Source organism: Bombina bombina, chromosome 6, assembly GCF_027579735.1.
Source record: "Bombina bombina isolate aBomBom1 chromosome 6, aBomBom1.pri, whole genome shotgun sequence".
Taxonomy (NCBI): Eukaryota; Metazoa; Chordata; class Amphibia; order Anura; family Bombinatoridae; genus Bombina; species Bombina bombina.
Window position 1 is genome coordinate 463,589,579 of NC_069504.1, and position 23,834 is coordinate 463,613,412.

At 40.0% G+C, this 23,834-nt stretch overlaps 1 protein-coding gene across 2 annotated transcripts in view; it reads left to right on the forward strand.

The window, feature by feature from the left end:
• The window catches only part of LOC128663088 (dual specificity protein kinase CLK4), a 38,186-nt gene that overhangs the window by 9,264 nt on the left and 5,088 nt on the right, over nucleotides 1-23,834 (forward strand). Inside the window, exons 2-8 of one of the 2 annotated variants that reach the window (XM_053717241.1) lie at nucleotides 8,119-8,282; nucleotides 15,532-15,748; nucleotides 16,445-16,535; nucleotides 16,807-16,873; nucleotides 19,163-19,279; nucleotides 23,438-23,604; nucleotides 23,694-23,788. In XM_053717241.1, coding sequence (XP_053573216.1) covers nucleotides 8,119-8,282; nucleotides 15,532-15,748; nucleotides 16,445-16,535; nucleotides 16,807-16,873; nucleotides 19,163-19,279; nucleotides 23,438-23,604; nucleotides 23,694-23,788 — 918 coding nt within the window. Of the gene's footprint in view, nucleotides 1-8,118; nucleotides 8,283-15,531; nucleotides 15,749-16,444; nucleotides 16,536-16,806; nucleotides 16,874-19,162; nucleotides 19,280-23,437; nucleotides 23,605-23,693; nucleotides 23,789-23,834 lie in introns of those variants that run through there. The other variant, XM_053717242.1, reaches the window with a different exon arrangement.

The following is a 23,834-nucleotide window of genomic DNA, read 5'->3' on the forward strand; positions in this document are numbered from 1 at the left end:
ATCTGGGGGATACGTGACGCCGGCCCAAGTATCCAAGGGCCTGCCGCCATGCCCGCAGCACGTCCTTATAAAGAAAGCTATCCTTGACCACCGCTGGAAGGCTATTAAGTGGGGTGTAGGGCAGGAGTGAGGGATCAAATCCCCTCAGTGCATTTCTCTCCAGTTCAAATGTGTAAAAGTGCTCCGTTTTTAATTGCCAATCCAGCATGAGACGGCTGAGTGTTGCCCAGTTGTAAAGCTTCAGGTCGGGGAGACCCAGGCCACCCGAGAAGGGTCGTGCATACAATTTCCTGAGAGCTATTCTAGATCTGCCCCCCTTCCATAAGAACTTAGATAGGGCCTTTGAATAGATCGCCAGGTCTTTTCTGGTAATCAGAAAAGGTAGCATCAAGAGAGGATACAGGATCCGTGGTAGGATGACCATTTTTACCAAGTTGATTCGCCCTGTGAGGGAAACCGGTAAGTTTCTCCACCCCTCTAAGGTTTGAACCAGATCACAACACACTCGCGTGATATTATTACGCTACAAGGTTTGCCTATTAGTGGACAATTGAATGCCCAGATAGGTCAGGGTGTCCCCGGCCTCCTGAAACGGATAAGAGCATGACTGTGCCTTATGCCTCTGAAGCCATAAGATTTCCGATTTTGTTTTGTTTATCTTATAGCCTGAGAAGGACCCGAAGGCCTCAATGGTCGCCAGAATTTTTTGGGATATGTTTTGTTGGGTGTTCCACAAATAGGAGCATGTCATCCGCATATAGTGCCAGATGCATCCTCTACTCTTCTCTCCCATCCTCATACCCGGGTAGACCTTACGCAGCTTAACAGCCAGTGGCTCTAAGGCTAGGTTGAAAAGAAGGGGGGGGATAAAGGACACCCTTGACGGGTGCCTCTTTGTAGTGTGATACGCGGCGAGGATAACCCGTTAGCCATGATGGCGATCAATGGGGCCCTGTAAATATTGCTAATATATTGGAGAAATGATACCGAGAAGCCAAAGCGTCGCAGTAGGTGGCTCCACTCCACCCTTTCGAAGGCCTTCTCTGAATCCAAGGACAGCAGGAAGGCCTCCGGTTGATCTGCCGCCTCCGGAAGTTCCGGTCCCCTCTCATAGTGTGCTATGGTATGTAATACCCTTCTCACATTAGTCAGACGTTCTGCGGCTCATAAATCCTGTTTGGTCCGGGTGAATAATGTCAGTTAGGATCACTTTTAGTCTGTCGGCCAGGATCTTCATCAAGATCTTGTAGTCCGAATTAAGTAGGGAGATGGGACGATAGGATTCAGGGAGACCAGGGTCCCTCCCCGGCTTCGGAATCAATGACACATGTGCCATTGTAAATGTTTGAGAGGGAGGTATCAACTCCTTGTAATACAGGTTGTATAATTTCGTTAGAGTCGGTGTGATCTGGGTCTTCAATAATTTGAAGAACTCGGCCGGGAGGCCGTCAGGGCCCGCCGCTTTCCCGTTGGACATAGATGAGATGGATTTTAGGATCTCCTCAGGGGCTATGGGTGAGTTGAGAGCCGCCACCTGTTCCTCTCTGGGTTGCGGAAGATCAAGCTCATTCCAGAAGGATGCTATGACCTCGTGAGGTGGCTTCTTTTGGCTGGAATAAAGGGTGGCATAATAATCCGCCAAAGCCGCCACTATAGACTCTAGGGTTTTATGTGTCTTGTTGCGGTAAGTAATCGCCGCAATAGGCTTACGAGCAGTCTTCTTATTTACCAGGGAGGCTAATAGTCTACCAGATCTGTCTCCCTCTCTGTAATACTTAGCCTGGGTTCTAAGGAGTCGTGTGACCGCCTGGTGGTCCAAAAACACATCCAGCTCTCCCTTACTTTCAAGATATTTTCAGTTTTAATTTTTATTAAAAAAAAATAAAATAGAATTTTATTTGATTAGACCTTTTTTCTGAACCAACTCCTGAGGCGGATGCTGTTCAGAAATCTATTGGCAATGTTCAATATAGGACGCAAAAAAAGTGTCCCACAAAATTTTTTTCCCACACATGCAGTGCCCTGCGCTTCCTTTCAAACTCCACCTGGAGTTAACTTGCAAGACATCGCTTCACTAATGTCATTGGGCATTATCTGATACATTGTCTGCTTTTCCCATACTATAGGGAAAGCGCAAGAGGAAATTTAATCGGTGAATAAGGTTGCTGATACGGTAGTGGTTATTCAGAATGTTTCTTGCCTGAAGAGGAAGATGGTGGTATCAGTGTAATACCTTATCTGATACTAAAGCTTGCACACCTCCGTTTGTTACGGCTCCGACACTACAGGCGTAGTCAATTCTATAAGGTCCAGGAAAATATGCTAATATTTTGAACCTATTTTCTGTACCAGATAAGGTAATAGAGGTTTGTTAAGGAATGGGAGAAACCGGGGTCCTCCTTTCTCCATCTCCTATTTATAATAAAAGATTTTTCCTGTAGCAGACTCTATCAAGGAGTCTTGGAAGAGTTAGAGGGTTTACAATACCTGTGGTTGTATAGTTACTGTCACCAGTGCGGCGGCGTACTGGTTTGAATGCGTTGTCTGATTCTATTCGGACAGACACCGCTCTTAGTGGCCATTAGGGATTCTCACTAAGTAATAGGGAGTTTGGTTATAACCTAATTACCACTTCTATTGTTTAAGTATTACTTTATTACCCATTATTATGTTTGATTTAGTAAAGCCATTGTATTTAAGAGCCTGCATCTAGTGTCACCTTTTAGAATTTGTGGCCTTGATACAGGATAGGTAAATTATTGATTGAAAATATAACCTATTATGTTTTTCCATTTTGGGAATATGTATTGCTGTATGTTGTTTCTTTTACTTATGCTTATCAAATCAGTACTGTTCAGTGCATTACCAACTGTTCATGGGATACTCCTTATACTTTGATTTAATTTGCACATATCTCTAGGGTCTATATAGAAGTTTAAATTAAGTATAGGTTCTCATCTCATATTACTGTATTGCATTTATGTATATAAGGGTGTTCATTACGTGGCAATTGTTACTAACCAATCACTGTTGTTTTTACCCCTTTTAAGGGTGGTTACATGTGTGCTCTATTATGTCTGATTACGGTCCTGTGTGACCGAAACCGGTCAGACGTTTCTGCTTGGCTGCGTGTTTGTGTTTTTTGTTTTACTGCATGATGTCTCCGGTCTTAACCATCAAAGATTAAAGATTTTCGTTTTATGAAGTTTGAGGATCAGCTATCTTTTTCTCCTTTTCTATCAAGGAGTCTTGGAAGAGTTAGAGGGTTTACAATGCCTGTGGTTGCATAGTTACTGTCACCAGTGCGACGGCGTACTGGTTTGAATGCGTTGTCTGATTCTATTCGGACAGACACCGCTCTTGCAGAAATCCATGTTAGGGTAAAGGCTCTGAAGGTAGCCAACTCCTTCATTCCCTTAGGATTATTAAGCTGGGAGCTAAGATTTCGGGCTTTGTCATATTGTCCGCAGAGCGTTATGATTAATATCTGGGTCTGCGGATGTCTCTAAGTCTAGATTATTGAGAACAAAGGGAAATCAGAATAATTTTTGTTCCTTTCAAAATTTAAAAGGAAATCCTTGCATTCCCTCTTACAAGCAGGAGTGGTCTAAGCCTTCCGGGAGACCCATTCAGTCTTGGAATAGGAAAAGCAATCAAAAAAGCCCGCAGTTAAATCGAAGACAGCATGAAGGGCCTGCACCCGATCCGGAAGGATCTTGGAGGGGCAGGCTTTCTTCTTTGTTCAGGCTTGGGTTCGAGAGGTGCAAGATCCCTGGGCAGTAGTCATTGTGTCTGAGGGATACAAACTATAATTCAGTACTTTTTCCTCTCAGTGATTGGTTTCTGCCTTCAAGATTCTCTGCAGACTAGAGAAAAGGAGAGGTGTTCTTACACTGTCTACAGAGCCTCTCGGACCTGGGAGTGATAGTTCCTGGTCCAAGGCAGGAACGAGATCTGGGATTCTAGTCCAATCTGTTCGGGGTTCCCAAGTAGGAGGGAACCTTCAGTACAATTTTAGCTATCAAGAGTCTAAGCAACTTTCTCAGAGTGACGTCCTTTACAATGGAATCTACCATTCCATTTTTTTTTTTTTCCCATCCACTAGGAATTTACAAAGTTTGCCTTTCTAGACAAACTCTTCCAGTTTGTGGCTCGTTCTTCGACCTTGCCACAGCTCCGAGAATTTTCTCAATGGTTCTGGGATCCCTGCAGGGGTGCTCCGATTGTGGGGCATTGCTGTGGCACCTTCTCTGGACAAAATTCTGGTTCAGGCGCCTTCCTTTCATCAAACAATATCACGCAAGGAAATGTGATTATTTTTCCTGTGGTCTCATGGATGGCAGGTGAATTTGGAAAAGAGTTCCTTATTTCAAAATTATAGTAGTCTCCTCGTCTATGAAGTCGGACAGTAGCCAGGAAATCAAGGATTTTCGATTCTTGACGATTCTTGCCTAGCACTTCAGTCCTCTCCTCGGCCATCAGGGGCTCAGTGTATGGAGGTAATTGGGCTGATGGTAGCGGTAATGGACATCATCCCGTTCTCTCGCTTCCACCCCAGTCTGCAGCAGGTAGGGGGACGGAGATTACGCGGAGCTGTCTCCGCGGTTTCTGGCAGAGCAGGAGACAAGGGATTCTCTACTTTGGTCAACAGATGCCAACCTGTTGGGCTGGGGAGTAGTTTGGGGCTCTCTAAGAGCAGGGAACATGGACCCGGTCAGAGTCTGTTCTACCCATAAACTTTCTGGAATTGAGAGCAATTTTCTTCCCCTCCTAGCATGGCCTCAGCTTCGGCCTGAGTCATCAGGTTACAGTAGGGCAATATAACCTCAATGGCTTACATCATCCGACTACTTCAAGGTCCCCTTTTTCTGACTCTGTCATAGAGACCATGATTCAGGCTCGTAAGCCTGTTACTAGAAGGATTTACCATAAAAGTTGGCGTAAATATCTCTATTGGCATGAATCCAAAGGCTACTCATGGAGTAGTTAGGATTCCTAGACTTGTCTTTTCTCCAAGAGGGTTTGGAGACAGGTTTATCGACGAGCTCCCTAAAGGGTCAAATCTCGGCCTTATCTGTTTCTTTTTAAAGACACGAGTCCACAGATTCTCATCCTTGTGGGATTACACCTCCTGGTCAGCAGGAGGAGGCAAAGAGCACCACAGCTGAAAAAAAAAAAAAAAAAAAAAAAAAAAAATATATATATATATATATATATATATATATATATATATATATATATATATATATATATATATATATATATATATATATATATATATATATATATATATATATATATATATATATATATATATATATATATATTCACTCCCTTCCCTCCCACTCCAGTCATTCTCTTGGCCTACGTTAGTGCTAAGTGAGGTGTTAGAATAGATTCTTCAATCAAGAGTTTATTATTTTTAAAGTAGTGCCAGAGTGTGCTGCTTTGTTCTAGGGTGTAGCTGTAGTCCATATCAGTCTCTTCAGTAGAGCTTTTGATGGCTTTAGAGCAATAGGAACTGGTGGGACATAATTCTCACTGCGCCTCCTATACATTTATGCTGCCCTAATTCAGGTATCCTAAGCACATTTAACTCAGGCTTATCTTATTCCACAGGGCTATGGGAGGGAGAGGACCTCTTAAACATGCTGGACTGTCCTGCTGTCAGACAGCATTTAAAGGGACACTGTACCCAAAATTTTTCTGTTGTAATTCAGAAAGAGCAAGCAACTTTCTAACTTCTATTCTTCGTTCTCTTGCTATCTTTATTTGAAAAAGAAGGCATCTAAGCTTGTTTTGGGTTCAGTACTGTGGACAGCAACTTTTTTATTGGTGAATGAATTTATCCACCAATCAGCAAGGACAACCCAGGTTGTTCAACAAAAATGGGCCGGCATCTAAACTTACATTCTTGCATTTCAAATAAAGATACCAAGAGAATGAAGAAAAAGTGATAAAAGGAGTAAATTAGAAAGATGCTTAAAATGTCATGCTCAATCTGAATCACAAAAGAAAAAATTTGGGTACAGTGTCCCTTTAAGGTAAGTGCTAACTTTACTCTGAGTCTGCTCCCCAGAATGAACAAAGTGGGCACTTAAACTTAATTTTAAACTTTATTTGAAGTGTGCTTAAGACTCATTCTGGGCTTATGTGGGGACATTAATCCCTCTTGTATGGAGGGTTCAGTTTGGACAGCTAAGCGTACTGGGGCTGGGAGAAAGCTTGTAGTCTCTTACAAGATTTTTCTGTGAAAGGCAGTATGAAAAGGATGTTTTGGCTCTCTTTTATTGTAAATGGTGGTTACGGTTCCTCATTTATTTTCGCTCTGTTATCGGGTAATGTGTTTGGGGGAGTTACGCCCACAATGGGCGGGGCCTCATTTTCGCGCGCTACTGTAAGTTTACTGTGCAGTTTCGTTTGTGGGCTCCTGAGTGTCCGGATCGTTTTCCTCATCTATAAAGAGATTTCAAGTGTTCTGGTGGCAGGTAGGCACCTCAGCAGAGTTGCTGAGGTGTATAGGTGTCAGGTTTTATTTAACTGTTGGGGAACATTTTTTTTTTTTTCTGCTTTACAGTATCGTTTTTGCCAGGTTTTTTTCTTTCATCAAATTTTTTGCTAATTTGATTAGCTTTGGCCATATGTTTCTCATATAATTTAATTTCTTAAAGAGACAATAACATTTAAAAAAAAAAAAAAAAGGATTTTTACTTTTGTATTTTAGTATGGGCTAGGGTAATGGAAATACTTGTAAAAAATTTAATACGCTCGAGCAGGTAAAGTGGATCATTGGGAACAAATTAAAGGACCAGTAAACACAGCAGATTTGCATAATCAACAAATGCAAGATAACAAGACAATACAATAGCATTTACTCTGAAATTCATATGAGTAGTAAATTTTGTTCTAACAAGTTTCAAAGTTATGTATATTTCCACTCCCCCTGTACCATGTGATAGCAATCAGCCAATCACAAATGCATATAGTCTGAGGTCTTGCACATGCTCAGTAGGAGCTGGTGACTCAAAAGTGTAAATATAAAAGACTTCCATTTTTTTTTTTTTTAATGGAAGTAAATTGGAAAGTTGTTTAAACTTGCATGCTGTATCTGAATCATGAAAATGTAATAAAACCTTGGTGTCCCTTTTTAAAGGGGAGAACATTTGAGTAAACTGTCCCCTTTTTTTTATTTTTTAACTAAAATAATTTTTCAATTGTTAAACTCCATCCACCGTTTGCCTTGGTTGAAGAAGCCGAACTGGGCTTTAGCAGACATGGCTAGCTGTAAGCCTTCGCCTTGAGAAGTCAGCAGGGTGCAAATCTCAAGTTGTTTACTGTCCTATCTGCTTTTACTAAAGGACCACTGTTTTATATCCCTTTTTAAAAGTAAAACTCACATTTATGCCATTTTGTTATGCTTGAGTAATAAACTAAAATGGTAAGCTTTAAAGTGATGGTAAAGTTGTGCCATATTCAAAGCAGCATTTGTCACATCTTTTTAAATAAACATGAGTCTAAAATCCTTTATATTAAAAAACCAAAAACAGAAAAACCTCACTTTAAATGTGTGTCGTAATCCGCCCAGCTCCGTATTCAGTTTTTTTTTTGAAGACTTATTCATTGGCATCCAGTTGAAATCCTGGCCGTTGGGTGACCACAAATAGCAACCCCCCCCCCCCCCTCCCTCTCTCTCTCTCTCTCTCCCTCTCTATCTACAGTGCATGCTTAACTAACTTACTGTAACGAGAGTGAGTCTGGGTGCTTACGTGGAGACCGGGTGGGAGCTCTCTCTATATTAGATAAGGGCATTGACCAGGAAGTCTATGGAGGGCGGAGCGAGGCGCATTCAATTATAAAAATTTAAGGGGGGGGGGGCGTTTTGAAAACAATTTGAAAAAAAATATTTCTGATTTTGATTATTGGATAGGACACCTACAGGAACCATCAGAGGCGCAACTTACTATTACTTTAAGAATGTGATATCCAGATCTCATATATCTATATACATCTATATCCCAACTCTATTAAAGGCATTAAAACTGTGGGTAGCTTAATTGTAAATTAAAGCATGCATCCTCAGGACCACCATTAAGTTTTTGTTTTTTTCTTGATTGACAGATGAGACACTCCAGCCGGACTCGATATCCTGATTGGGGTGATGATGATAGCTTGGACTATAAAAAATACAGCAGAAGTTACAAACGTAAGAGAAGATCACATAGCAGTGACAAAGAGAAACATTGTAGCAGATACAGCTATGATTGCTCCAAATCATCTGAAAGGTACACTCCCAAGTTTCAAACATTGTGTATTGTGTTCTTTATTGGGGTAGTGGGGTAAAAAATGAAGATGAGTGGTTTAAGCTTAGTAGTATTAAGATTTGAAATGCTGCCAATACAGCTGACTTAAAATATTAATTCCTAACATAAGTCCACAAGTCCCACGGAAGGCCAGTATTTAAGATTCTATTGCACAAAAACAGGTTAGATTAATTATAGGGCTACAACTAACAATTATTTTCATAATCGATTAATCGGCCGATTATTTTTTTTCTTGTTAAGTGTAGTCAGTCCACGGGTCATCCATTACTTATGGAATATATCTCTTCCTAACAGGAAGCTGCAGGAGGATCACCCAAGCAGAGCTGCTATATAGCTCCTCCCCTCACATGTCATTCAGTCATTCTCTTGCAGCCTAACTAAAGATAGGTCGCTGTGAGAGGTCTGTGGTGTTTTTTAACTTAGTTTATTTCTTCAATCAAAAGTTTGTTATTTTAAATGGCACCGGAGTGTGCTGTTTGTTCTCAGGCAGCATTAGAAGAAGAATCTGCCTGCGTTTTCTATGATCTTAGCAGACGTAACTAAGATCCACTGGCTGTTCTCATCTGAGGAGTGAGGTAACTTCAGAAAAGGGGAATACCATGCAGGGCCCCCCTGCAAACGAGGTATGTGCAGTAAATTATTTTTCTGAGGAATGGAATTGACTGAGAAAATACTGCTGATACCAATGTAACGTAAGTTCAGCCTTAAATGCAGTGATAGCGACTGGTATTAGGCTGATGAGTGTGTGTACACTGAATGTATTTTTCTAAGGAATGGAATTGACTCTGAAAATACTGTTAATACTGAAATAATGTATGAGCCTTAACTGCAGTAAAAGCAACTGGTAGCAGGCTTATTAATAACACTTCATAACTTTTAAAATGTATGTTCAAAACGTTTAATGGCATGTTAATCATTTTTTGTGAGGTACTTGGTGATAAAACTTATTGGGGCATGATTTTTACCACATGGCCATCTTTGTTTTCTGCATAGAAACAGTTATCTGAGCTTCCCCACTGTTGTAATATGAATGGGGGGGGCCTATTTTAGCGCTTTTTTGCGCAGTAAAAATTCAGTCACAATCTGTCTACTTCATCCTCCATGATCCAGATTGTCTCTGGAGAGCTCAGGGGTCTTCAAAATTCATTTTGAGGGAGGTAATCAGTCACAGCAGACCTGTGACAGTGTGTTTTGACTGTGTTAAAAACGTTAATTATTAAATTGTTATCCATTTTTGGGTATTAAGGGGTTAATCATCCATTTGCTGGTGGGTGCAATCCTTTGCTAACTTAATACATTTACTGTGAAAAATTGGTTGCTATAACTATTTTGGTTCATTGTTATTTCAACTGTGACAGCTTTTTGTGCTTCTTAAAGGCACAGTAGCGTTTTTTTATATTGCTTGTAAATTTATTTAGAAAAGTATTTCCAAGCTTGCTAGTCTCATTGCTAGTCTGTTTAAACATGTCTGACTCAGATGAATCTCTTTGTTCACTATGTTTAAAGGCCAATGTGGAGCCCAATAGAAATTTGTGTACTAATTGCATTGATGTTACTTTAAATAAAAGTCAATCTTTACATGTAAAGAAATTATCACCAGGCAACGAGGGGGAAGTTATGCCGACTAACTTTCCTCACGTGTCAGTACCTTCGCCTCCCGCTCAGGAGGTGCGTGATTTTGTGGCGCCAAGTACATCAGGGAGGCCCTTGCAAATCACTTTGCAAGACATGGCTACTGTTATGACAGAAGTATTATCTAAATTGCCAGAATTAAGAGGCAAGCGCGATAGCTCTGGGTTAAGGATAGAGCGCGCGGATGAGGTGAGAGCCATGTCAGATACTGAGTCACAGTTTGCAGAACATGAAGACTGAGAGCTTCATTCTGTGGGTGACGGATCTGATCCAGGGAGACTGGATTCAGAGATTTCTAATTTTAAATTTTAAGCTTGAGAACCTCCGCTTATTGCTAGGGGAGGTATTAGCGGCTCTGAATGATTGTAACACGGTTGCAATTCCAGAAAAATTATGTAGGTTGGATAGATACTATGCGGTACTGGTGTGTACTGACGTGTTTCCTATACCTAAAAGGCTTACAGAGATTATTAGCAAGGAGTGGGATAGACCTGGTGTGCCTTTTTTTCCCCTCCTCCCATATTTAGGCAAATGTTTCCTATAGACGCCACCCCACGAGACTTATGGCAGACGGTCCCTAAGGTGGAGGGAGCAGTTTCTACTTTAGCTAAGCGTACCACTATCCCGGTGGAGGATAGTTGTGCCTTTTCAGATCCAATGGATAAGAAATTAGAGGGTTACCTTAAGAAAATGTTTGTTCAACATGGTTTTATCTTACAGCCCCTTGCATGCATTGCGCCTGTCACTGCTGCGGCGGCATTCTGGTTTGAGTCTCTGGAAGAGGCCATTCGCACAGCTCCATTGGATGAAATTATGAACAAGCTTAAAGCACTTAAGCTACCTAACGCATTTGTTTCTGATGCCGTCGTACATTTAACCAAACTTACGGCTAAGAACTCCGGATTCGCCATCCAAGCGCGCAGAGCGCTATGGCTTAAATCCTGGTCAGCTGACGTGACTTCTAAATCTAAATTGCTTAATATTCCTTTCAAAGGGCAGACCTTATTTGGGCTCGGCTTGAAAGAAATTATAGCTGACATTACGGGAGGTAAGGGCCATGCTCTACCTCAGGACAGGGCCAAATCAAAGGCCAAACAGTCTAATTTTCATGCCTTTCGTAACTTCAAGGCAGGAGCAGCATCAACTTCCTCCGCTCCAAAACAGGAAGGAGCTGTTGCTCGTTACAGGCAGGGCTGGAAAGTTAACCAGTCCTGGAACAAGGGCAAGCAGGCCAAGAAACCTGCTGCTGCCCCTAAGACGGCATGAAGAGAGGGCCCCCTATCCGGAAACGGATCTAGTGGGGGGCAGACTTTCTCTCTTCGCCCAGGCTTGGGCAAGAGATGTCCAGGATCCCTGGGCGTTGGAGATCATATCTCAGGGATATCTCCTGGACTTCAAAACTTCTCCTCCACGAGGGAGATTTCATCTTTCAAGGTTATCAGCAAACCAAATAAAGAAAGAGGCGTTTTCTACGCTGTGTACAAGACCTCTTACTAATGGGGGTGATCCACCCAGTTCCGCGGACGGAACACGGGCAAGGATTCTATTCAAATCTATTTGTGGTTCCCAAGAAAGAGGGAACCTTCAGACCAATCTTGGACTTAAAAATCCTAAACAAATTTCTAAGAGTTCCATCATTCAAAATGGAAACTATTCGAACCATCCTTCCCATGATCCAAGAGGGTCAGTACATGACCACAGTGGACTTAAAGGATGCCTACCTTCACATACCGATTCACAAGGATCATTATCGGTACCTAAGATTTGCTTTCCTAGACAGGCATTACCAGTTTGTAGCTCTTCCCTTCAGATTAGCTACGGCTCCAAGAATCTTTACAAAAGTTCTGGGCTCACTTCTGGCGGTACTAAGACCGCGAGGCATAGCGGTGACTCCGTACCTAGACGACATTCTGATACAAGCATCAAGTTTTCGAACTGCCAAGTCTCATACAGAGATAGTTCTGGCATTTCTGAGGTCGCATGGGTGGAAGGTGAACGTGGAAAAGAGTTCTCTGTTACCACTTACAAGGGTTCCCTTTCTAGGGACTCTTATAGATTCTGTAGAGATGAACTTACCTGACGGAGGCCAGGTTATCAAAACTTCTAAATGCTTGCCGTGTCCTTCATTCCATTCCACACCCGTCAGTAGCTCAGTGCATGGAAGTAATCGGCTTAATGGTAGCGGCAATGGACATAGTACCATTTGCGCGCCTGCATCTCAGACCGCTGCAATTGTGCATGCTAAGTCAGTGGAATGGGGATTACTCAGATTTGTCCCCCCTGCTAAATCTGGATCAAGAGACCAGAGATTCTCTTCTATGGTGGCTTTCTCGGCCACATCTGTCCAAGGGGATGACCTTTCGCAGGCCAGATTGGACGATTGTAACAGACGCCAGCCTTCTAGGCTGGGGCGCAGTCTGGAACTCCCTGAAGGCTCAGGGACTATGGACTCAGGAGGAGAAACTCCTCCCAATAAATATTCTGGAATTAAGAGCAATATTCAATGCTCTCCTAGCTTGGCCTCAGTTAGCAACTCTGAGGTTCATCAGATTTCAGTCGGACAACATCACGACTGTGGCTTACACCAACCATCAAGGGGGAACCAGAAGTTCCCTAGCGATGTTGGAAGTCTCAAAGATAATTCGCTGGGCAGAGTCTCACTCTTGCCACCTATCAGCGATTTACATCCCAGGCGTGGAGAACTGGGAGGTGGATTTTCTAAGTCGCCAGACTTTTCATCCGGGGGAGTGGGAACTTCATCCGGAGGTCTTTGCTCAACTGATTCATCGTTGGGGCAAACCAGATCTGGATCTCATGGCGTCTCGCCAGAATGCCAAGCTTCCTTGTTACGGATCCAGGTCCAGGGACCCGGGAGCGGTGCTGATAGATGCTCTGACAGCCCCTTGGGTCTTCAACATGGCTTATGTGTTTCCACCATTTCCGATGCTTCCTCGTTTGATTGCCAAGATCAAACAGGAGAGAGCTTCGGTGATTCTGATAGCGCCTGCGTGGCCACGCAGGACCTGGTATGCAGACCTAGTGGACATGTCGTCCTGCCCACCGTGGTCTCTGCCTCTGAGACAGGACCTTCTAATTCAGGGTCCTTTCAAACATCCAAATCTAATTTCTCTGAGGCTGACTGCATGGAGATTGAACGCTTGATTCTATCAAAGCGTGGCTTCTCGGAGTCGGTTATTGATACCTTAATACAGGCTAGGAAGCCTGTTACCAGAAGAATTTACCATAAGATATGGCGTAAATATTTATATTGGTGCGAATCCAAGAGTTACTCATGGAGTAAGGTTAGGATTCCTAGGATATTGTCTTTTCTACAAGAGGGTTTAGAAAAGGGCTTATCTGCTAGTTTGTTAAAGGGACAGATTTCTGCTCTGTCTATTCTTCTACACAAACGTCTGGCAGAAGTTCCAGACGTTCAGGCTTTAGCTAGGATTAAGACTGTTGCTCCGCCGTGGAGCTTAAACTTAGTTCTTAACGTTCTTCAAGGCGTTCCATTTGAACCCCTTCATTCCATTGATATCAAGCTGTTATCCTGGAAGGTTCTGTTTTTGATGGCTATTTCCTCGGCTCGAAGAGTCTCTGAGTTATCTGCCTTACATTGTGATTCTCCTTATCTGATTTTTCATTCAGACAAGGTAGTTCTGCGTACTAAACCTGGGTTCTTACCTAAGGTAGTTACTAACAGGAATATCAATCAAGAAATTGTTGTTCCATCACTGTGTCCTAACCCTTCTTCAAAGAAGGAACGACTTTTGCATAATCTGGACGTAGTCCGTGCCCTGAAGTTCTATTTGCAGGCAGCTAAAGATTTTCGTCAAACTTCTTCCCTGTTTGTCGTTTACTCTGGACAGAGAAGAGGTCAAAAGGCTTTGGCTACCTCTCTCTTTTTGGCTTCGTAGCATAATACGTTTAGCCTATGAGACTGCTGGACAGCAGCCTCCTGAAAGGATTACAGCTCATTCTACTAGAGCTGTGGCTTCCACCTGGGCCTTTAAAAATGAGGCCTCTGTTGAACAGATTTGCAAGGCTGCAACTTGGTCTTCACTTCACACTTTTTCAAAATTTTACAAATTTGACACTTTTGCTTCTTCGGAGGCTATTTTTGGGAGAAAGGTGCTTCAGGCAGTGGTTCCTTCTGTTTAAGGTTCCTGCCTTGTCCCTCCCTTCATCCGTGTACTTTAGCTTTGGTATTGGTATTCCATAAGTAATGGATGACCCATGGACTGACTACACTTAACAAGAGAAAACATAATTTATGCTTACCTGATAAATTTATTTCTCTTGTAGTGTAGTCAGTCCACGGCCCGCCCTGTCTTTAAGGCAGATCTAAATTTTAATTAAACTCCAGTCACCACTGCACCCTATGGTTTCTCCTTTCTCGTCTGGTTTTGGTCGAATGACTGAATATGACATGTGAGGGGAGGAGCTATATAGCAGCTCTGCTTGGGTGATCCTCTTGCAGCTTCCTGTTAGGAAGAGATATATTCCATAAGTAATGGATGAGGTAGAACTAGAAAGAGTTGTTCACTCTTTCAGAAACTTTGCATTAAAATGCAAAAATCTCAACATGTCCACATGCTTCTGGCTAAGGCTGGTTCTCTGTTTGCAGCTATATTTCCTGCAGCAGAGAAAAGGCTGAGGTGACGTGTATAAGTAGGGTTTTGCCAATTTCACCAAAGTGGGATATTTATCTTTGTTACCTCTTCACCAATGCTAAGTGTGTTCTACCTTGGCAAGGGGCCACTCAATAAAGTAACCCTTGACTTAATTCTAACATAAAAATATCTTGAATATCTATATGCAATGGTAAATAACCAGCTATAATGTTAGGGGAAATATCTAGTCCGTTCTAAAAATAACAAATATATACTTATAAAGGTTGAATCTGGTACATATTAGCACAATTAATTAAAAATATAAAAAAAACAATAAAACACAAAATCAAAAGCGCTAAGGACTGTATATCAATAACAGGACAAAGCCATACACATTTATTTATACAGTACATATAATCAGCAATAGCAAGCAATACGCTAATAATTGTGCAAACAGATAATAGTGCACATCAATTTAAATAACTCCCATCAATCTAGGGGCAAGGTGTAAACAACAAGCTTGGCACTATATCATGAAAAGCATAGTTCCAAATCACCAGATTTAATATAAACAATCCAAATGATGACTATTATATCTGGGTTGCACATAAGCCAGGGTTAGTTGTAAACGTATACTCTCCTGAAAAAATGAAAAGTAGACGTCCTTTAGGCTAAGGGCATAACCATAAAACACAATACCATGTGCAGGAGTTCATTGGAGTGAAGCAGCTGGTGTTGTGCACAAACCAACTAATTGCAAACCAACTAATCGATTATGAGATTCGTTGACAACTATTTTCATAATCGATTATGACGATTAGTTGCAGCTCTAATTAATTATATTACCCATGGTGTGCTTGTCACATCTTGACTGTGTGTGTGTGTGAATAGGCCGGAGGACATAAAGGATGTTTACATAAAGTTCAATGGTAAGAAATTTTGATAATCTTGATTCACTCATTCAGCCACCACCGGGATGACAAGTCTTTAGACGAGAGAGATCGACATGATAGAAGATATGTAGAATACCGAAGAAACCACAGAGATCATGAGAGTAGGCATCACCACAGAGACCATGAAAGTTATCACACTCATTGCAGCAAGTCATCTGGGCGAAGTGGCAGGAGCAGTCGCAGAAAGAGACAAAGAAAATACAGCAAATCCAGACCTGATTCACATTCGGTATGTGCAGTTCATTATTCTTTCTTTTTTCATTGTTCTTGTATTTAAGGGGTTTCTGTTTTTTTATTCCTCTTACCCATGTAATATATGTTAATAGGACATGAGATTGTGTAAATTATTTAGTTACTGAATATTCTGAATCCCCTTATGGGTAAGTTAAGTACATTTTTACGGAACGTCTAAAATCAACATTTTAAACAGCTTTGCCTGTTTGTTTTTTTTAAAATTTGCACAATAAGCAGAATCGGTTCCCAAATTTTCAAGAATGGTGTATACATTCATACATAATGTTGTACGTTTATCATTCAGCAGTAGAAGTTATTTTACTTTACTGTGCTGTTTGAGCTTTTAATTTTGATGGCTAAATTTAAGCAGTGCAGTTCCATGTTTTCTACACTGCACATTAGTTGCAAGTAACAATTGTTTGTATAATTTCTGTATATCACATTGAAAAAAACCTTATCTGAAAATTTGTTCCTTGCCATGTTTTTCTTCTGTAACAAATACTGTGTGCCCTGGAATTTCTGGGGACTGAAATTGAATGAAATTGCTCCTGCCATCTGTTCGTGGCCTGGTTGCGTAACTGAATACCTGAATATCCCCTGCTGAATGAATTGCGTGTTCTGCTCTGAATTCACTTGGTCGGGTTTATTGATTGCCTGGATGATCTTGGTGCCACCCACTTCCTGTTTCCAGAAGAGTCACCGCAGGAAAAGATCCAGGAGTGTAGAGGATGATGAGGAGGGTCACCTGATCTGTGAAAGTGGAGACGTTCTAAGAGGAAGATGTATAGAATATTTTTCAAAACTTTTTTTACCTTAAAGATAGCTTAGAATATAATCTGGTCTTGGCAGGGCTTTCTTTTAAAACAAGAACTATTTGCTTTTAAAAAGTCAAATTAGTCAGTTTAGCTCAGTTTTCTATAATGACAGTCTAATCTCAAACTGTGGAAAGTCTAGTTTTATGTAATATAGAAACAGATTAGACTAAAAATCTATGCTTTTATGAAAGTTAAAATATAAAGTTCTAGTCACTAACTTTATATTTTCTCCTCCTAGATGAAATTGTTCACACATTGGGAGAGGGGGCTTTTGGAAAAGTTGTAGAGTGCATTGATCTTACTGGGTAAGCAAGTTATTTTAAACTATTGGTCTTTATTTATTTTTCTCCTGTTTTGTCATTAGCAAGTGTTTAGGACTTCATTATTTTCCTACCTTTTTCTGTAAATACATGTTGAAATTGTGCTTGTTTCACTTTCTCCCAGGGAGACTTGATACTATTATATAATTTTCTGATCACATTCCCTCCTCCCTCATTTTGTATTTAATCACTTACTCTAATGTGGATTATACATTTTGCATCAACATTCATTTGCCTTATCAGTGGGCATACTAGGTAGTTTATGTATGGATATATTACTACCTGGCTGCTAACGTAATAAGGCTGAAAATATGTTGAAAGCACTCGCATGATTTACCAACAGTGACAACTAAGTTTATTATCCTGATAAAGGAGGTGTTATGATCCCCGAAACACAAAGTGAAGTAGATCTTAACCTTTTCCTGCGGTTAGGACATTCAATTCCGTCCTAACTACGCTGGGCTTTATCGCTGTTAGGACGGCATGGAACATCCTGACCATTTGGCTGCCCTAAAACCTTAGCTGCTTCTTATATGGGATTGGGGGGGGGGGGCTGTCTAGTATTATAGGCACCCCGGCCCAATCCCATCATTGAAATCATGCGATTGCTAACAAATGAGTAAAAGTTGAAATCACGCGATTGTTCATGCAAAAGAGTCCAAGCAGGGAAAGGGTTAAATTACCTCCATATTGTGACCAAACATCCTACTTCCTCAGGAAAATTAGTGTAGCGTGGGATGCAACGCTGTGCATTACAAAATAGGAGTGTGGGGCTGAAAGTTTGACATTTCCGGTCTTAACACTTAAGTTAACAAATATACAAGACACAAAGTAATGTGTGAAAGGAGATCTATAATGGCTCATGCAAACTGAGAAACCATAACATATTATTTTATTTTTTTTGCTGTGGAAGCAGTGGGTCAGCTGTTTGTTATTTAATAAGCTATTATATAGAGAGTAGGAAGGAATGTATGCCTGGCTGAATCTGTGGAGGGACAGTCTACACCTTAGTCATCTTAAAGTCTTACCTTAGATTAAGCTGCAAATAGCCTCCTTGCACCCCCTTTCTATATCATGCAGCAGGAACGGTAAAACAGTTATTTTGAAATGAATATTGTTTCTGGCCAGTTTGAAATGGCTGCTAAGGTGTAGACTGATCCTTTAAGGGATTGGCTACCCCAGTCTCTCTCCTTAAAGTGATAGTCTACACTAAAATTGTTTTAAGATAGATTACGCCTTTACTGCCAATTCCCCAGCTTTGCAGAACCAACATTGATTTATGAACATATTTTATAATATTTAAACCTCAAAATATCTGCCTCTTTCTAAACCACTATAGACAGCCTCTTATCCCATGCTTTTTAAATTTCCTTTTCACAACAGGAGACTGCTAGTTCATGTGGGCCATATAGATAACATTGCGTTCACGCCCGAGGAGTTAATTAAAGTGAAGGTAAATTTAGACAAAGTGCCCAGTTTTCAAAAATCCGATTAAAAATGGACACTTTAATTCATCAAAATTTACATTTCACTTGTGTTGTGAAAATACTTAAATTTTTAATCTTCACAGCCGCTCCAGCTTCCCCCCTTCTTATGTCAGAAATGACAGATCGGTCAACCACCAATAATGCCTCTTCCCCCCCCCCCCCCCCCAGGGGGGAAATCGGTGTTTTATTCAACGCCGTGATTGGAGGAAACCGGATTCCTTATTTTAGACCCGGGAAGAGGCTTTGGGACGGGCGGGGAAAGCGATGCAGTGAATGTCAAGATTAAAAATCGGGCACTTTATCATCTAAATTTACTTTCTACTTTAAGATTTAGCACAACACAGTACTAAATGCAAGTCAGTAGATAAGTCATGTGATCAGGTGGCTGTTAGAAGATGCTTAGATACAAGATAATCAGAGGTAAAACATATATTAATATAACTGTTGGTTATGCAAAATTGGGGAATGGGTAATAAAGGGATTATCTATCTTTTAAAACAATAACAATTATATTGTAGACTGTCACTTTAATTGCACATGTGCAAGCAGTTCATGGGGACAGGAAAATCTGTGAAGGGGGGGGGACTTAAAACAACATGCTTTTCTGACAAATTAAAATTGGATTATACATTCCTTCTAATATGAAGGTAAATGAAGTTCTCTGAACAAGAGACAGCAACAACTACATTTCCCATTGTACTTAGACACACTGCAGCCTAGTTGAGCATTATGTTAAATGTATACTATATTTTTGTGTGAATTTTGTAATATGTTTTTACTCCTCAAGGGGTGGTGTACGAGTAGCTGTGAAAATAATAAAAAATGTTGCTCGATATCGTGAAGCTGCCCAATCTGAGGTACAAATACTGGAGCACTTGACCAACCAGGATCCAAAAAATACATTGTAAGTGTGTTTTTTTTTTTTTTTTTTTTTTTTCCTCCCCCCACCCACCTTGCTCCCTTTTCCATAGATAAGGATTGGTCATTGGGCAAATAACCAAAACGAACATTCCAGATAAAATTAGAATGGATATGGGTGCATTTCACTTTTGAATAGAAGAATTTTGGCAATATACATGTATTAGCTAACATGCTCCTAGTAAAAGCTATAGCTGTTTCAAGAGTATTTTAGTATGTGCCTTGCATCAGCATTTTAAACCACTTGCTCAGAGAGCTTAAGGTGCTTTTATCATCTTGTAATGATTAAACGTTTGAATTGCCAATTTAAAATAAGACCCCACTTGTGCTCTGTGCAGCTGCTGTATTTTAAAAATGCTTGTTAACTGACATTATCTAGCTATGCTTCACTAAATCAGTAATGAGTTTTAATAGAAGCATTTTTGCATAATATGTTATATTGTAAATGTTTCTATGCCACAAGGTGATCCTATGTGCATTTCTATTTTGACTGGAATGTCCTTTGAAACATCCGTATTGCAAGACTTAAGCTTTTGTTTTTAGGGGCAGGCACATATATAAATATATAAAATATTCACACTGTAGCTTATGCCACCTAGTCTCTAAAGTGGAGTATACTAACAATACAGCTGTGAAAGTCAATGGATTGACTATTGAAAGGGGACTTTTATTCCTGAAGTATAAGATACTTCATGTAGAAAGCTCCTTTATTTGTTTCAATCGATCGCCGTTCTTAGCTGCTACAGCAGCCCGCGACTCAATTTTTTTTTTTTTTTTTGCTAAGAGGTGTTTTCACCTCTTAGCCAATAGCCGTGTGGTAAATCCGGCTCCCGTAAGCGCCAAGCCGGATTTACCGCAGGCTATTGGCCTAAAAGTGAAAACGTCACCACTTGGCAAAAAAAAAGTTTTAGCAGTGGGCTGCTGTAGCAGCTAAGAACAGCGATCGATTTAAACAAAGGAGCTTTCTACATTAAGTATCTTATACTTCATGAATGAAAGTCCCCTTTATTTGTCTAAATAGTCAATCTGTAAAACGCTAGGATTGACTTTCACTTTAAGTAACCGTTGAGAAAATATAAATGTGAAAATCGCCACACAGATCATATAATAAATACTTTATTACAGTTTAAAAGGACAAACTAATATTTAAACATCCATTTCTATTGAGTAGGTTGTTTTATCTCAGTGTAATTGAAGCTCATAAAGACATTCAGTCTCTATGGGGAGATTAACCATACATAAGGGCATTCATTTAGTTTGTCCCCCTCACCTGTTAAAGCAATGTTAAGTTTATTTACTTATGCTGGATACCATTAATAATTCTACTGCAGTCATAAAAACCACTAGAGTAAAGGACCACTAAATACAGTAGAAGTGCATAATAAAGACAATGCAATAACACTCTGAATTTCACAAATGCAGTAGATTTTCTTCATTTGCCAGCCCTCTCTATCGTTGCAGACATCAGCCAATCAGACTAGTATACGTATACCCAATGAGCTGGTGCCTTTAAAAAGTGTGCATATAAAGAGCTTGCAAAATTTGATAATGGAAGTAAATTGGAAAGGTTCTTAAATTGTGTACATAGAGGATTGGAGCTGCTAAAAAATACTTAAAAAGATAAGGCTCACATGGAATACAAACTATAAAAAAACAAAGCATGGACATGCCAGGCACGTCTTAGGCGTTTTGGCCCTTACAGCTTTAATCATAGACTTAATGCCATTCTTAGCTGTGCAAAATTTAAATACACACCCTCTTCCATATTGGTTCAGCAAATGTCCATGCTTTGCATCAGTGCTGGAAGCGAAGTGATCTATGCACATTTTTATATCACACTTTGGTTACAAAACTTGTGGAGACAACAGGTTGGTAGCGCAATAGATGCTGCAAATATATTCAAAACACAAGATTCATACATTGGGGCATTTAATGTAAAACAAAAAGAGGCATTGAAATATCAATCAGGCAAACATAATCACTTAATCCCTTGTTAACGTACCATATAGTAAAGTACAATATTTAACTACCCCGTACTGGCTATACTTGAGACTAGAAGAATAATGGAACAAAGTATATCATTTTGTTCAATGTGTCTCAATGGAAACTGACCGGGCGTGGTGTTTCTATAATTACTGCCAGTCATTTATATTGCCCTCAATATTCATGCCTAGAGGCCTGCGTGTTCTGAGCGTAAATATCGAAAATGATTTTTTCCTAGCTCTTGTATCTTATCACCTCCCCTAGGTTTAGACTTAATTTTATCACCATCCATGAGAAACTTTTTACACTGCCCTGGTGTTCATAGATGAAATGTTTTTTCGTGTGTCCTTAGAAAGAAAACGAAATTTGTGCTTACCCTATTTATTTATTGACACAGTGAGTCCACGGCCCGCACTGTTTTTTAAGACGGGTTTTTGTCGTATTATAAACTTCAGGCACCTCTGAACCTTTGTTGCTTCCTTTATCTCCTTTTACGTCGGTCGAATGACCGGGGTTGGAGGGAAGGGAGGTGATATTTAACGGCTTTGCTGTGGTGCTCTTTCCCTTCCTCCTGCTGGGCAGGAGTGATATTCCCAATAGTAATTAGATGATCCGTGGACTCACTGTGTCAAGAAATAAATAAATTTGTCAGGTAAGCATACATTTCGTTTGACTTGAGTGTCCCTTTTTTAATTTTTATGTGGTACACATATTTACTGACATTCTGCTACACCAGAAAGATAAAGGCCTACCCAGTCTATAGTAGGCACCAATAAGCCAGTAATATTGCAGAGTTCAAATTAACTCTTAACTTTGAAGACTGCTGCATCAACTCTTTTTTTTTTTTGTGAACACACAGAACTTTGATTATATACAGTACATTTATATAATCAACAAATGCATGATAAAGACGATGCAATAGCACTTAGTCTAAAGTTCAAATAAGTAGATTTATTTTATATAAACATGTCTATTTCTGCTCCCCCTATATCATGTGACAGCCATTCACAAATGCATATATGTATATTCTGTGAATTCCTGTACATGCTCATTAGGAAATGACTGTGCACATGTTAATAGAAGTAAATTGAAAAGTTGTTTAAAATTGTGTGCGCTCTCTGAATCATGAAAGTTTAATTTTGACTTGAGTGTCCCTTTAACTTCTCTCACCCCTTACACACCACCGCTGAACTTTAAAAATGGGAGGAGAGCACTTGGCTTATCTAATTTTTCGTTAGTCACACTCCTTTATGTTCTCCCTCTTACTCTCCAGCCGACAGTTGTTGCCACCACACTTTGCCTTGGAACTATAATTCCCACCATACTGTGAGAAATTGGTGGGGGGGGGGGTGACAGTTAACTTGTGATGCAGACGGCTTTGTTATAAGTGCACTTTGGGGATAAGAGTATTTTGGTTTATATTATGCATTGCACTTCAGATGTGAGGCCCATACTTTAAAGGGTCATGAAACCCAATTTTATTTCTTTTACGATTTAGAGCATGACATTTTAAACAACTTTCTAATTTACTTCTATTATCTAATTTGCTTCATTCTTTGCTATCATTTGCTGAAAAGCATATCTAGATAGGCTCAGTAGTTGCTGATTGGGAGCTGCACATAGATGCCTTGTGTGATTGGCTCACCCATGTGCATTGCTATTTCTTAAACAATGGATATCTAAAGAATGAAGCAAATTAGATGATAGAAGTAAATTGGAATGTTAAAAATCGTATTTTCTACCTGACTCATAAAAGAGAAATTTTGGTGTTTAGTGTCCCTTTTAAGTCATTTGGATTTAAGCCCTGTTTTAGTGTTTAACTGTAGGCTTCAAACATGTTGGAGGCATTTACAGCATTGCTTATGTGAATTTCAACAACTTTATTTAAAAAAATAAAAATCTTTTCTTGTAAAGGTTTAAACTTTGCCATCTCACTTCACATAGCCTTTAGGTTCCTTTAAATTATAAGTCAGAAATGCGTAAAGAAGTGCAGAGAGAGGATGATACTTGAAACAGTAATGTTTACTTCAGTGGAGTCTGAAATTGGAGGTCGGGTGTAAAATTTGAGAAACCTTTTTTTTTTTTTTTTCAATTGTATTCACAGTATAGACTTTTTATATTTTATTTCACTTTTTTTTAATTTATTCTTTTCCTCCCTTAGTCGCTGTGTCCAAATGTTGGAATGGTTTGACCATCATGGCCATGTTTGCATAGTGTTTGAACTGCTTGGCCTAAGTACATACGACTTTATTAAAGAAAACAGCTTTTTGCCGTTTCCCATAGACCACATAAGGAACATGGCCTATCAGATCTGTAATTCAGTCAATTGTAAGTACTAATAACCCCCCCACACACACATTAAGTGTTTTCTGGTTTTGAATAAAAATACTTAATATAATATATATTTTATTTTTTAGTTTTACATAAGCAGAAACTTACGCATACAGATCTGAAACCTGAAAATATTCTATTTGTGCAGTCTGATTATGTTGTTTCATACAACTCTAAAAAGGTATGGTTTTTTTTTTTTGAGCTATGGAAAATTTGTGTTTAATGTT